This window comes from Urocampus carinirostris, chromosome 9 (genome assembly GCF_059441175.1).
Source record: "Urocampus carinirostris isolate Australia breed hairy pipefish chromosome 9, RoL_Ucar_1.0, whole genome shotgun sequence".
Classification (NCBI taxonomy): Eukaryota; Metazoa; Chordata; class Actinopteri; order Syngnathiformes; family Syngnathidae; genus Urocampus; species Urocampus carinirostris.
In genome coordinates this window covers 14,224,688-14,240,819 of record NC_142357.1, presented here as the reverse complement: position 1 = coordinate 14,240,819, position 16,132 = coordinate 14,224,688, and the positions used below count along the sequence as shown (strand labels likewise).

At 44.2% G+C, this 16,132-nt stretch overlaps 1 protein-coding gene across 3 annotated transcripts in view; it reads left to right on the top strand.

Moving 5' to 3' along the window:
* LOC148359376 (teneurin-3) overlaps positions 1–12,135 on the top strand; it is a 398,357-nt gene extending 386,222 nt beyond the window's left edge. For all 3 annotated transcript variants that reach the window (XM_088344602.1, XM_088344601.1, XM_088344600.1), the window contains 3 exons: positions 7,186–8,797; positions 8,993–9,123; positions 10,430–12,135. In XM_088344602.1, the coding sequence (XP_088200728.1) occupies positions 7,186–8,797; positions 8,993–9,123; positions 10,430–11,182 (2,496 nt within the window). In that variant the 3' untranslated portion in view covers positions 11,183–12,135. The remainder of the gene's footprint in view (positions 1–7,185; positions 8,798–8,992; positions 9,124–10,429) is intronic.
* Positions 12,136–16,132: the final 3,997 nt, after the last annotated feature.

Here is a 16,132-nt window from a genome sequence, read left to right as displayed (position 1 = left end):
TAGAGGTACCACTGTATGTACCTGTTATCACAGCAGACCAACTAATCCCCTTTTGAGCCGGGCTGAAATACCCTTCAATGGAAAATCGAGGTAGTGGGAGTGGCTTGCCTGGAACAGGCGTCGAAAGCTTAGAATTAAGTTATAAGGATGGAGTGTGTCATGACACACGGTTGTCTCTAACGCTACACTTCACTAATTTGCCCGCTCTCATGCAAATCATTATGTTGACATAATCCTTCAGGCCTGATTGCATCTGCATAAACATCTGTAAGTACACTTGCACAATCACTTTTTTTTCCCCAAAGTTGACAGCTGTTTTTTTTTTTCCTGTGGGGTCAACTGAGGCAGCCAAATGAAAATGTATCCTGGGCTTTTTTTAAAGGCCTGTTTAACACAGTGTATATACTGCAGCTGCCAGGACAGTCGCACTGGATATCTTTTATTAATGAACTGCGGAATTTATTTTAAAGTAAACTTTGAGTCATTGGCTCTCTACAAAATTAAAGAGATTTAGATTTATTTCCAATTGATTGCTGGAGATGAGTTTCTTTTAAACTTGAAATAAACAAACAAGGTTGATTTTTGCATTTGGGTAGCAGGTATAAACCGCTTGAAAATTGAACACATTAAATGAATACCGTTGTATTATTTTTAGTATGAATATGGGATCTGTTTTTTTTTTCTTTAATCACCCCTGTTTATGACCAGACTAGAGGCAATGCTGAAGGGTTTCAGGTTTAATTATATTTTTGTTTAGAATTAATTTCAGTACGAGGACCAAAAATGTCACTAGCAACCTTTGGATGATGTCAGGCAGGGTTCTCAAACTCACAGCCGATTGCAGCCCTTCGTAAGGATAGTTAAACGCCCCCGCCCTAATATAAGAGTTTAAAGTAGTGATGTCAAACTCTGCTTGGCTCTGGGACCGGATCAAGACCTCCTGTTTTGAGAATTTTAAAAGAATGTTAACTCCAAATGTTTAGCTTTGTGTTTCAGTATTATGCTTTATTATTCAGCCTACATTAGTAACCTACCCTAAACACTACGATGTTTTCTAAACAAAACACATTTATTCACAAACCCTGAGGGGAAATATTTTCATGTTTGGCATCGAATGTATTAACTAGATTATTTTAACAGTAAGTGAATATTAGTATTCCACCTGAACCAATTTGCAACGCTATAAAAATTTATAGCTGGCTTCTAGCTACCGGAGAGAGCATTTGGTTTGACTTTATACTGGACTGTCTCAGAAAATTAGAATATTGTGATAAAGTTCTTTATTTTCTGTAATGCAATTAAAAAAACAAAAATGTCATACATTCTGGATTCATTACACATCAACTGAACTATTTCAAGCCTTTTATTATTTGAATATTGCTGATTTTGGCTTACAGCTGAAAAAAACTCAAAAATCCTATCTCAAAATATTAGAATACTTCCTCAGACCAAGTAAAAAAATAATTTTATAACAGCAAAACTAAATCAAACATTTGAAAATGTCCATTGATGCACTCAGTACTTGGTTGGGAATCCTTTTGCACGGATTACTGCATCAATCCGGCGTGGCATGGAGGCAATCAGCCTGTGGCATTGCTGAGGTGTTATTGATGCCCAGGATGCTTCGATAGCGGCCTTCAGCTCATTTGCATTTGTAGGTCTGGTGTCTTTCATCTTCTTCTTAACTATACCCCACAAATTCTCAATGGGGTTCAGGTCAGGGGAATTAGCAGGCCAATCAAGGACAGTGATGCCATGGTCAGTGCACCAGTTACTGGTGGTTTTGGCACTGTGGGCAGGTGCCAGATCATGCTGGAAAATGAAATCCTCATCTCCATAGAGCTTTTCAGCAGATGGAAGCATGTAGTGCTCTAAAATCTCTTGGTACACAGTTGCATTTACTCTGGACTTGATGAAACACAGTGGACCAACACCAGCAGCTGACGTGGCTCCCCAAACCATTGCTGATTGTGGGAACTTCACACTGGATTTCAAGCAACTTGGATTTTGCTCCTCTCCAGCCTTTCTCCAGACTCTGGCGCCTTGACTTCCAAATGAAATGCAAAACTTGCTTTCGTCTGAAAAGAGGACTTTGGACCACTCTGCAACTGTCCAGTGCTTCTTCTCCATAGCCCAAGTCAGACGCTTCTTCCGTTGTCTTGAGTTCAGAAGTGGCTTGACCATGGGAATACGGCTATTGTAGCCCATTTCCCGGACACGTCTGTGAACTGTGGCTTTTGATACCTGGACTCCAGCTTCAGCCCACTGTCTTTGAAGCTCCCCCAAATTCTGGAAGCGGCTCTTCTTCACAATTTTGTTAAGGCTGCGGTCATCTCTCTTGGTTGGGCAGCGTTTCCGGCCACATTTTTCCCTTCCAACAGAATTTTTGTGGATATGCTTTGAAACTGCACTCTGTGAACAGCCTGCTCTTTGAGAAATTTCTTTTTGTGTCTTACCCTCCTGATGGAGGGTATCAATGATGGTCCTCTGGACAGCAGACAGATCAGCAGTCTTCCCCATACTTGTGATTTAGTTTACTGAACCAAGCTGAGTGTTTTTAAGGCTCAGGAAACCCTCGCAAGGTGTTTCGAGTTAATTAGATGATTCAGGTGATTAGTTGAATAGCCTACTTGTATACTTTTTCATGATATTCTAATATTTTGAGATAGGACTTTTGAGTTTTCTTAAGCTGTAAGCCAAATTCAGCAATATTCAAATAATAAAAGGCTTGAAATAGTTCAGTTGATGTGTAATGAATCCAGAATGTATGACATTTTTGTTTTTTTAATTGCATTACAGAAAATAAAGAACTTTATCACAATATTCTAATTTTCTGAGACAGTCCAGTATACAACATATCATAACTTTTGATAGAAATGACATATTTTTCTGACATGTTTCGAAAATTTATGCCGGGCTCGTTTATACCACTAAAAGGGCCTTGCGTTTGACTTGGCAGGTTTAAAGGAACAGTGTGTATAAATTAGCGCCTTATATTTGTGGAAAAAAAATCACTCTTTAAAAAAACACCAAACACATGCAGGACATTCGGCTCTCAAGGACCGGGTTGGCCACCCCTAGATTCTAGGTTCTAGATTGTTTGGGCTGCTTCAAACCTTTACATTTAAATATGAGGAAATGGTTTGTGTTGAGGGCAGTCTGAGGGGTTTGGCTTTGATTGTGTGGCCACGAGAGACCAGTGTGCACACTCTTTGACACTCTGACGAGAGCAATGGCGAGCTTGGGGAACGCTGACGTGTCCACAGATGACGAAGCATGACACTTTAACACAGAGGGCAATGAACCTTGGCGAGATGGCTAGCATTCTTCCCCTACACATACTGTGAAATAATTGAAGGGGCCCTGGCAATCAAGTGTCATTGTTAAATCTGATAGAAATCTACAACAACTGTGTATTTAGTGTCTTCCACCTGTCTGGCATACACGCACAATTTGGGTCAAATTATGCTTTGCTCTGTCTTTACTGAAAGATCTCTTCCAACTTAAATGGCTCCATGTCCATTGGGGCATGCTTTTATTACAGTTTTTGTTGGGCTACTCATAATAAATATTGCTATTAAATGTCCCTTTCTGAAACTGGCCTTAGGGGTTTTTTAGTAGCAACAAGACAAAACCTCTGTTGCAAGTGTCCCTTTTAAATACTCCTGCATATGAGTTTAAATGAGGAATTCAGACCATTTTTGTTTTTCTGAGCTGTTTTTTCTAGACTGCTGGCAAAAGCCCACCAAAGTCCTTTATTTACCCCTGAACTTTTGCATTAAATAATAAAACATGTGTGTAAAACGTGTTTTGTGTATTTAATTATTTTAGTTTTATATTGGCAATCAAAAATCAATAAAAAAGCTGCAAATTCTTACAGTAACCGATTCTCGACCTAAAACAGATAAACGCCTGCATCCACTGATTGCAAAGATTGCTGTGTAGCTCTGATAACACCATCTCAAACATTATGTTGAATAGGGAGCTCGTACTTGAGAAGGCATTGTTTCTCCTCATACGTTGAATATCACCTCACAATACAAAACACACAATACAAAACACTGGGGGTAATGTCAAAGGATAAGTTCTAAGTTGGTACTAACCCATCAAGATTTTTTTTAATCTGTTCTGGTTGTAAAAACAAATTGAAATTGATAATGTTGTTACGGGTGCGCAGAGAGCTGGGTAGCAGCCAAGGGAGGGGTCCTTGGCGCGACGATCCCCGGCTACAGAAACTGGCTTTTGGGACATGGAACATTACCTCTCTGGCAGGGAAGGAGCCCGAGTTGGTGCGTGAGGTTGAGAAATTCTGACTAGATATAGTCGGACTCACCTCTACGCACGGCTTGGGCTCTGGTACCAGTCCTCTCGGGAGGGGTTGGACTCTCTTCCACTCTGGAGTTGCCCGTGGTGAGAGGCGCAGAGCCGGTGTGGGTATATTAATTGCTCCACGGCTCGGCGCCTGTACGTTGGGGTTCACCCCGGTAGACGAGAGGGTAACCTCCCTCCGCCTTCGGGTAGGGGGACGGGTCCTGACTGTTGTTTGTGCTTATGCACCAAATAGCAGTTCAGAGTACCCACCCTTCTTGGGGTCCTTAGAGGGTGTGCTTGAGAGCGCGCCCCCTGGGGACTCCCTCGTACTGCTGGGAGACTTCAATGCTCACGTGGGCAATGACAGTGAGACCTGGAGGGGCGTGATTGGGAAGAACGGCCCCCCTGACCTGAACCCGAGTGGTGTTTCGTTATTGGACTTCTGTGCTCGTCATGGTCTGTCCATAATGAACACCATGTTCAGACATAAGGGTGTCCATATGTGCACTTGGCACCAGGACACCCTAGGACGTAGTTCGATGATCGACTTTGTCATCGTTTCGTCGGACCTGCGGCCGCATGTTCTGGACACTCGGGTGAAGAGAGGGGCGGAGCTGTCAACTGATCACCACCTGGTGGTGAGTTGGCTTCGATGGTGGGGGAAGATGCCGGCCCGACCCGGCAGACCCAAGCGTGTTGTGAGGGTCTGTTGGGAACGGCTGGCAGAATCTCCTGTCAGAAGAAGATTCAATTCACACCTCCGGCAGAACTTCGCCCATGTCCCGAGGGAGGCGGGGGACATTGAGTCCGAGTGGACCATGTTCCGCGCCTCCATTGTCGAGGCGGCTGATCGGAGCTGTGGCAACCCTCAGACCCGTTGGTGGTCACCGGCGGTGAGGGATGCCGTCAAGCTGAAGAAGGAGTCTTATCGGGCCTTCCTGGCCTGTGGGACTCTGGAAGCAGCTGGCAGGTATCGGCTGGCCAAGCGGAATGCGGCTTTGGCGGTTGCCGAGGCAAAATCTCGGGCATGGGAGGAGTTTGGCGAGGCCATGGAAGGCGACTTCCGAACGGCTTCGAGGAAATTCTGGTCCACCATCCGACGTCTTAGGGGGGAAGTGGTGTGCCATCGACACTGTGTATAGTGCCGATGGGGCGCTGCTGACCTCGACCCGGGACGTTGTGAATCGGTGGGCGGAGTACTTCAAAGACCTCCTCAATCCCACCGGCACGTCTTCCCCTGGGGAAGCAGAGCTGATGACTCTGGGTTGGGCTCTCGTATCACTGGGGTTGAAGTCACCGAGGTTGTCAAAAAACTCCTCGGTGGCAGGGCCCCGGGGGTCGATGAGATCCGCCCGGACTTCATTAAGGCTCTGGATGTTGTGGGCGTGTCATGGTTGACGCGCCTCTGCAACATCGCGTGGACATCGGGGACAGTGCCTCTGGACTGGCAGACTGGGGTGGTGGTTCCCGTCTTTAAGAAGGGGGACCGGAGAGTGTGTTCCAACTACAGAGGAATCACACTTCTCAGCCTCCCTGGTAAGGTCTATTCAGGGGTACTGGAGAGGAGGGTCCGCCAGGAAGTCGAATCTCGGATTCAGGAGGAACAGTGTGGTTTTCGTCCTGGCCGTGGAACACTGGACCAGCTCTATACACTCTTCAGGGTCTTTGAGGGTGCATGGGAGTTTGCCTGTCCGGTCCACATGCGTTTTGTGGACTTGGAGAAGGCATTCGACAGTGTTCCTAGGGAGGCCCTGTGGGGGGTGCTTCGGGAGTATGGGGTACCGCACAGTCTTATCCGGGCTGTGCGGTCCCTGTATGCCCGGTGCCAGAGTCTGGTCCGCATTGCCGGCAGTAAGTCGGATTCGTTCCCGGTTAGGGTTGGGCTCCGCCAGGGCTGCCCTTTGTCACCGATTCTGTTCATAACTTTTATGGACAGAATTTCTAGGCGCAGCCTTGGCGGGGATGGTGTCCGGTTTGGCGGCCTCAGCATTGCGTCACTGCTTTTTGCAGATGACGTGGTGCTGTTGGCTTCCTCAGGCCGTGATCTTCAGCTCTCGCTGGAGCGATTCGCAGCCGAGTGTGAAGCGGCCCGGATGGGGATCAGAACCTCCAAGTCCGAGGCCATGGTTCTCAGTCGGAAAAGGGTGGTAGGCTCCCTCCGGGTCGGGGAGGAGGTCTTGCCCCAAGTGGAGGAGTTCAAGTATCTTGGGGTCTTGTTCACAAGTGAGGGTAGGATGGAACGGGAGATCGACAGACGGGTCGGTGCAGCGTCTGCCCTCATTTGGACCCTGTACCGCTCTGTCATGGTGAAGAGGGAGCTGAGCCGAAAGGCAAAGCTCTCGATCTACCGGTCGATCTACGTTACTACCCTCACCGATGGTCATGAACTTTGGGTCATGACCGAAAGAACTCGATCCCGGATACAAGTGGCCGAAATGAGTTTCCTCCGCAGGGTGGCTGGGTTCTCCCTTAGAGATAAGGTGAGAAGCTCAGTCATCCGGGAGGGACTCGGTGTAGAGCCACTGCTCCTCCGCATTGAGAGGAGCCAGTTGAGGTGGCTCGGGCATCTAATAAGGATGCCTCCTGGACGCCTCCCACGGGAGGTGTTCCGGGCATGTCCCACCGGCAGGAGGCCCCGGGGGCGGCCCATTACACGTTGGAGAGACTATGTCTCTCGGCTGGCTTGGGAACGCCTCGGGGTCCCGTCGGATGAGCTGGAAGAGGTGGCTGGGGATAGGGACGTCTGGGCTTCCCTTTTAACGCTGCTGCCCCCGCGACCCGACCTCGGATAAGCGGAAGACAATGGATGGATGGATGGAATGTTGTTTTTTTTACAACATAACTGACGCAATAACTTTGTTTTTGTCTCTCCAGTCCATGGTCCTGCTACTCCACAGTCAGCGTCAGTACATCTTTGACTTTGACTCACTGGACCGCCTTTCAGGAATCACCATGCCAAGTGTTGCCCGCTACACCATGGAGACAGTGCGCTCGGTGGGATACTATCGCAACCTCTACCACCCACCGGAGAGTAACGCCTCCGTGGCCGTAGACTACAGCGAGGACGGCCTCCTGTTAAGGGTGTCCCACTTTGGCACGGGCCGCCGGGTGCTATACCGCTACCGGCGTCAAAATAAGCTGTCAGAGATCCTCTATGGAAGCACTCGGGTCAGCTTTACTTACGACGAGACTGCCGGGGTCCTGAAGACGGTCAACCTGCAGAGCGACGGCTTCATCTGCTCCATCCGTTACCGCCAGGTGGGGCCCCTTGTGGATCGACAGATCTTCCGCTTCAGCGAGGATGGCATGGTCAACGCCCGCTTTGACTATACCTACGACAACAACCTACGCGTTACCAGTGTGCAAGGGGTCATCAACGAGACGCCGCTGCCCATTGACCTTTACCAGTTTGACGACATATCCGGCAAGGTGGAGCAGTTTGGGAAGTTTGGGGTCATTTATTACGACATCAACCAGATCATCTCCACAGCTGTGATGACGTACACAAAGCACTTTGATGCGCACGGTCGCATCAAGGAGATCCAATATGAGATTTTCCGTTCGCTTATGTACTGGATCACCTTTCAATATGATGACGTGGGCCGTGTCGTACGACGTGAGATCAAAATCGGTCCCTTTGCTAACACCACCAAGTACGGTTATGAATACGACGTGGACGGGCAGCTGCAGACTGTCTACTTGAATGAGAAGATTACTTGGCGCTATACCTATGACCTCAATGGAAACTTGCACCTGCTCAACGCTGGAAACAGCGCAAGACTCCTTCCTCTGCGCTACGACCTCAGGGACCGCATCACCCGTCTCGGCGACATTCAGTACCGCATGGACGAGGATGGCTTCCTCCGCCAAAGAGGGGCTGAAATCTTCGAGTACAACTCTAAGGGGCTCTTGGTGCGAGTGTACAGCAAAAGCAGTGGCTGGACGATCCAGTACCGTTATGATGGGCTCAGTCGAAGGGTGTCATCCAAAACCAGCCTGGGCCAACACCTGCAGTACTTCTACGCTGACTTGAGCTACCCGGCCCGGATCACCCATGTCTACAATCACTCCAGCTCAGAGATCACTTCGCTGTACTACGACCTGCAGGGCCACCTATTTGCCATGGAGATTAGCAGTGGCGAGGAGTTCTACATCGCCTGTGACAACACCGGAACCCCACTGGCAGTCTTCACCAGCAACGGCCTTCTGGTCAAGCAGCTGCAGTACACGGCTTATGGCGAGGTCTACTTTGACTCCAACCCGGATTTCCAGCTGGTGCTAGGCTTCCATGGGGGTCTTTATGATCCTCTCACTAAGCTGCTGCACTTCGGGGAGAGGGACTACGATATCATGTCTGGCAGGTGGACCGTGCCGGACGTTGCTACCCTGAGGAATGTTGGCAAGGAGCCAGCTCCTTTTAATCTTTACATGTTCCGGAATAACAACCCTATTAGCAAAGTCCACGAAGTGAGGGAATACGTGGCAGGTAAGAAGCGACAGCACTTCAAGAATATTATTTTAGCACACAACTAATAGTTACTCTGTCTGCGCTTCCATTTTGTTGTCAGAAAGATTTCTGGAAAAATTAAGGAAATCACTGCCTGTCTCATTGTCTTTGGGGAACTTGTTTCACAGATGAGGTTTTTCTTTTTTTTAATTATTTTTATATCTTTTGTGGTAGACGTGAACAGCTGGCTCGTGACGTTTGGTTTTCACCTGCACAACACCATTCCAGGCTTTCCCGTGCCCAAGTTTGACTTGAGCATGCCATCGTACGAGTTGAGGAAAAGTCAGCTTTGGGACGATTTGCCGGTGGGTCTACTTTTAAATTCTTAATGTAAATGGACAGAAATAAAGGAAACAAGGTTGCTAGCTTCGCTGAGTTTGAAAGAATAATCTGTGGATATACCTTTTGAGTCAAAAACATGTAACATATAAAATTTACAACAATTATTTTCTTTCAGGAAATACTATGCCAGGAATTATAATCGTTACAGTCGACAGTTATATAATTTAAAAAAAATGTCTGCCAGGGAAAAATATTTTTTTTAGGGTCTGGGACGCTTCCGTCCACCAGAGCACGCCTAATTAATTCGTGTCCAATCACCCTACACCTGTCCTTAATTAGCCTCACCCTTCATAAGAACATTTTGGGACAGCGTTTAGGTTCAGGTGAATATGTTGTTGTTTTTGATGGACCTAAATTCAGGAAGCAGGAAAGTCACAGTACTCAAACAATGAATTTCAATTCATCACAAAAAGGCTCAATGAAGTAACAAACAAACGGCAATAACAAATGAAAAAAACTGTTTTAATCATAAAACAATAAAACAAACCTCAGAAAGCAGGATGAATTTGGAAAAATGTGACAATGAAAAACAAAGGTGGAAATGAATATCACCTGACCCATACCCTTATATTTGTTATATTTGCAACTTAAAACTATTAGTAAAACAATCTTCTTTCCAATCTGCACAACTCCCAGAAATATTACTTTTGTTGAGAATACAAATAGAAGCAATAAAACATTATTTTCCTACGTTTTAAAGTAGTTATGAAGCTGCTGTTATCCATTTCAAAGACAATGACTTTTAATTGTGTCTTATTTGCATAAAAAGCAAACAGTGGGTTTCCGACAGCTGAATCAATTTCTTCAATGCTGTCTGGCACTGTAACCTGCAGCGTTGTCGAGTTGAAAGTCTGCTTTTTTAACGTAAGGCCACTCCGGCTCGGAGGCTTGACAGATTCTATCGTTAAGGGATTCGTGTGCAGTTGGCTGCAGGTAACACAAAGCCTTCAGCTTCAATGCATGACAGGCTACTTCCTTGAGAGCCATACTGGGCTATGTTGCGGTGTTCATGTTTCAGTGAACTCTTAAAGTTTAGTCACAATTTCTTTCAAGAAGTTATTTTTTCCTTGAAGGGAAGGAAAGTAAAGCAAGATTTTACTGAAACTGGTTTATCACTTAATAACACAAATGTAGAAAAATAATTTCTATATAGGAAGTTTTCATTGGTCAAGTCATTAGATATTATAACAAAATTGTTTCATAAGAAAATACATTTCAAAAAAACATGTAAGAATCCACATTACCTTTGCTGTTCTCTGTGCTCTGCAGTCCATCTCGGGAGTTCAGCGTGAAGTCACCAGGCAAGCTGAATCCCTCCTGTCCTTTGAGCGTTTGCCCGAAGTCCACCTTCGGAGGGGCCGTCGCGGCGAGAAGCCGTGGCTGTGGTTCTCTGCAGCGGCCTCCCCTGTAGGCCGCGCGGTCATGTTCGCCATTTACAAGGGCAGCGTACACGCGCACACCCTTAACGTGGCGGGCGAGGATTGCATAAAGGTGGCGGGCATCCTCAACAACGCCTTCTACTTGGAGGAGCTCCACTACACCGTGGAGGGCCGCGACACACATCACTTCGTCAAGCCGGGCCTCCCCGACGTTGACCTGGCCGCCCTTCATCTGACCAGCGGCCACAAAACGCTGGAGAACGGCGTCAACGTCAGCGTTTCACAGTCTACTACCGTTATGGACGGGCGTACGCGCCGTTTTGCCGACGTGGAGGTGCGCGCCGGCGCCTTGGCGCTGCACGTGCGGTACGGAGCTACCGTGGACGAGGAGAAGACCCGCGTGGCCGAACTGGCCCGGCAGCGCGCCTTGGCCGGCGCTTGGGCCCGGGAGCAACGCCGGCTGCGTGATGGAGAGGAGGGGGGCCGGCCATGGACAGAAGGCGAGAAGCGGCAGTTGCTTAGCAGCGGCAGAGTCCTGGGCTACGACGGGTATTATGCCCTCTCGGCTGAGCAGTATCCAGAATTGGCCGACAGTGCAGACAACATCCACTTCCTGAGGCAGAACGAGATCGGGAAGAGGTAACAAAAAGTCAGGAAGGGAAACTCACAAAAACAGAGGGATATAACATTCTGGTGACACGTTTTGGACCAACCTGTCACAAAGTGGCACCTTGACCTTGCCCGAGCTCGCCGACAGCGCCACAAAATCCACTTCCTGAGGCAGAATGAGATTGAGATGAGGTAACAGAACCTCAGGGAGTATGACTTACAAAAACCGGGGGATATAACACTTCGGCGACAAGTTTCAGAACGACCCATCGCACGGTGGCACCTTGACTTACGAGTTTTATTTTTATTTTTGCCAAGCTCGTAACTCAAGTGTGATCCGATCACCTTTTTTTGTAGTCTGTCAAGCACTCCTACTCCCCAAATGTTTAATCAAACTCTAAAGAAAATTTAAAATGTGTTAAAATTCGTTAGAATTGAAACTGTAGTTTATAAATTACCGTATTTTCTGCACGCAAGGTGCACTGGATTATAAGGCACACTCCCATATTGTTTTTGTCATAATGTTTTGAGACAAAAGGCGCACCGGACTATCAAGGTGCATGAATTTGAGCCTAAAGTAAGATCTACAGTGTGTATTTGTGTATACCCGTAGGGCTCTAAATACAATTCCGACATATATTACAGCAAAGATTGATCAGTCAAGAAGTGTCACTGACCTAAATCGCAAAATATTGTATGCAACGGGAATCGAACCTGAATGATGATGGTGTAAGCACAGACTCTTTACCACTAGACTATCAGTGTTACAGTTGGTGTAAGAAAAGGCATTAAAGCTTGTCTCATTATCACACTATAACTCAGGGTGCCAGAAACATTGATTTGCCTGGTGCATTCAAAAAAGGTTAAACAGTTTCTCCACTATTTACTTGTGCGTCAATAATTGCAGTTTAATATGTATAAGCACGAAAAAGATCTTCTATAGCATTTTATATATATATATATATATATATATATATATATATATATATATATATATATATATATATATATATATATATATATATATATATATATATAATATATATATATATATATATATATATATATATATAAATAATATGAGATATGATATGAAATATGATATGATGCCTTATCATATGCCACCTTTACCGCTAAAAAGTGTCGGCCACCGTTAATCGAGTTCGATTCAGCATTATGCGAGTTTGGTAAGCAAAGTTTATCAAATGATCAACCATTGAAAAAATACGGTAGTATACAGTAAATCCTCACATGATGACGAATACCTATAATTACTGTAAGCAATACCAATCTTATCCACTGTATTAAGCAGTATACAATTACACAAATTGGGGTTTTTAGGTGCCTATTATAATCAAAAGTAAGTTACTTCAATTTAGGTTGGAACATACGCAACAAAAACAAAACATGCAGCAGCTCGTAAACCACATAAACTAAAAGTCAAGATACCACTAAAAAGTTAACACAAGACGATAAATATAAAACATGCTTTCGTGTGTGAAAGCATATTTTATGTAATCAGATTGAAGCACATATAAAATGATTTATTTTGCTTGAAAAACTCCATACAGCGCACTACGTAGTCAGTTCCTATTTGGTCTAGGAACGAGACACTAATGTATCCCTTAGTTTTTGTGACGAATGCTGCATTCGTGGAAAGAAGGAAGCTGGACTTTGCCGACTCAATGCCAGGAAATCAGCATGTTAGGGCCCCTTTTAGCCCAGAGATCAAATGTACTAAGTCCGTCCCGATTTCACTGACCAACTTCAATCTGACAAGACACAACATGTATGTCAAAACATAGTTAAAAATATTTTGAACCGTTACTGATTTATGTTTAAGTGTTATTATTTTGAATCTGTTAAGTTTGGTTTATATATAATGATTTGGAGTGAGTGGTATAACTGGAAAAACAACCACGGAAATCCCCATCTTGTTTTTTACGCTTACCTTTACCACATTATTTGGAGTTGGAACAATCCAAGTGAGATTAATTCAACTTCCCACATTCCTCGAATGCAGCAGCGGTTAAAGCTCATGCTGGCTGTTTTTGTAAAGAATCAAAATAATAAAAGGAAGAACACAATGCCGTGCATTGTGAGTCAGTTGGGGTGAATTTAAGCGTTAACGCAGGCGTTCACAGATCACATCCTCTGTAGCACAAAAAGCCTTCTGGAGTCTTGAGTAGAGCAACAGTGAAGGGAGAATGATTTTATTTGTATGGCCTGTGCATCAAGTGGTGGTGCAATGGCCCATTTGCAATCCATCTTTTGTTCCTGTATTCTTGAATGAATGATTGAATGATTAAATCGGTGGCCTTTTTTGGTTGACACCAAAAAAATAAAATCTCACCTGATAACTCAAGATTGCTGAATAATCCTGTTGAAAAGAAATGTATCGAAAGAGTTCCAACACTGAACTCACTGCACAGCGCCCCCTGAAAAATCAGCAAAAAATAAAGTTCTACAGTAAGGAGTCTATGATGCTGTAGTCTATTTAAGACATTGGCTGTTTAGGAAGTCTCAAGAACCTGTGGGTGAACCGTAAGAGGAAATAGGTGACCTTAAAATGTAATTAATAAATAAACCCTCAACACCAGGTTGACCAATGAACACAAACTTGCTCTACCATTGTTTGGAAATTAGGAATCACTAACAGAACTCATAGGCCCAATTTAAAAAGGAGTAAACTATTGATAACTTGAAATGAATTGACCCTTATGAACCTCAATTGCATGCAGGTAAATGTTAGCAGACGGGCGATGCTAAATTTTGTTTTTTTTATTTTGTTTACTTGATATGAAAAGGGATGTGAAGGGATGTTCTCATCTGCCTGCGCCTTTAATGATGTTTCTATGTTGTTCTTTTTCTTGTTTGTTTTCACAATGTCCAGCTTCACTGCAGTTACTGTACGACCAGGAAATGTTTACATTGTGTGCACTCCTGTTTAAGGAGGGAACACATTGGGTCATTAATAAACAGAGCAAATGTTTGTTTGTTTTTAAAAAAAAAAAATACCCTTAAAGAACAACTGTTAAAACATGTACATGAGATTTAGCACTTGTAGACTTCGACATGTGTTTGATGCTTTTGGGAGAAAAAAACAAAACAGTTTCCATGTTTGAATAGAAAATGTTGTGTGTGTGTGTGAGAGAGCAAAAACAAGGGAAAGGACTCATACGGACTCTTCGGGCACTCACGGAAACCCGCTTTTGTAAATGATGAAACTACCAGTAATTTATGTTCGTGTTTATACATAACTAATAAAGTACAGATGGATTTTGAAAGTTTTCTTTGTATGTTGCCCTTCTTAGAAAAATGTTTCATGCAAGCGATGTTTATTTATTTTACGGAAAAGTGTCTTCAAAGTCCAATTACCATTATTTTTTACCTGATTTTAAGGCACACCCTTTAAAAAATGATGGACTAGGAGGTGCACAAGATTTAAACTACAGTAAGAGCAAGGTTTATGTTTATGTATGTTGAAGAATTTCATTCAACTGTATTTATACATTCTGGATCTTATTTACTGTATCTCTGGTCTTTAAATTGCACCTTATAGTTTTCTGGCAATGTTTTGTCAGGTGCGCCTTAGTACAGAAAATACTGTATATCTTTTCTGTATTAAAAGAAAAAAGTAAAATTGTACATTGAATAGAAAAAAAATATTTTTTTCTTAAAGGTCGCATATTTTGAGGGGCGGCATGGCAGCTGAGGGGTTAGCACGTCCGAGGCACAGTTCTGAGGTCATGGGTTCTAATCCAGCTACCAGCCTCCCCGTGTGGAGTTTGTGTGTTCTCCCCCTGCTTGCCTGAGTTTCCTCTGGGCTCTCTGGTTTCTTCCCACATTCCAAAAACATGCATTTCAGTTTACCTGGCCCGTGCACTGTGTACCTACATATGAATGAGCAAGTAAGTTGTATGTCTCTGTGTGCTCTGCAACCGTCTGGCAATCAGTTCAGGGTGTCCCCGGCCCGCTTCCTGAAGATAGCTGGGAGGGGCTCTAACACCCTCACGGACCCACTGAGGATAAGGAGTGCAGATAATGGATGGATGGATATATATAAGGATGGAATTATTGTGTTTTTAAACACTTTTCTGGAGATTTCGTTTTACGGCAAAAACATGAATTTAGGAATAAAACTTTATTCTGAACATGATAAAAACAAAACAATGTCAACGTACATGTCTGAAAAGGAATAGGAAAAAGCAAACATGAATTGTTCAGTGATCCCAAGAGCCAAGAAGTGTTCCGCTGGTTCGAGAGCGTTCTCCATCCGGGCACCGGTGTTGTGGAATGCTCTTCCCCCTGAGATCCGATCTGCAACCTCGGTGGAAATGTTTAAATCTAAGCTTAAAACACACTTCTACTCTATAGCATACGAGTAACCTAAACTTCTTATATGTAATAACTTGTGAAGCCCTTAGAGACTAATTGTGATTAAGGGCTATACAAATAGAAATGACTTGACTTGACTTCAGGCCATGTAATTTCATCTAACTCCTGAGTGCCATCTCTGGCTAAAAACATAATTGCAGCCTTTCTCTCTGTTTTCCATTGCACCACATGCATTGAAGGAATTAGTGTCGCTCAATTTCATATTTAGAGGGCATGATGCCATTTGACCAGCTTGCCTGTTGAGTAAATCTTTAATTCTTGGAAATATTTCATGAAAGCCACTCACGTAAACAAGCCACACCCAACATAGACCATGTTCATTCAAATACGAAATTCGATGTAATGACATCAAGTTTTGATTTTTTTTTTTTTTTTTTGCTTGGTCCAACAAATCACAGTCTGTCTATGTGGTTTTGATCGAGACACATCTTTATAAAAGATGTACAGGAGAACTCAATCACAGTTTTTTTTTTCAATGTTCTAGCATTGTGCTTTGACAGCCCCTTACTGCCTATTGTTTGTTGAACGCTAGTTTTCCTTTAAAAATAATTAATGTATTTAGTTCATCATACATAACAAAGACATA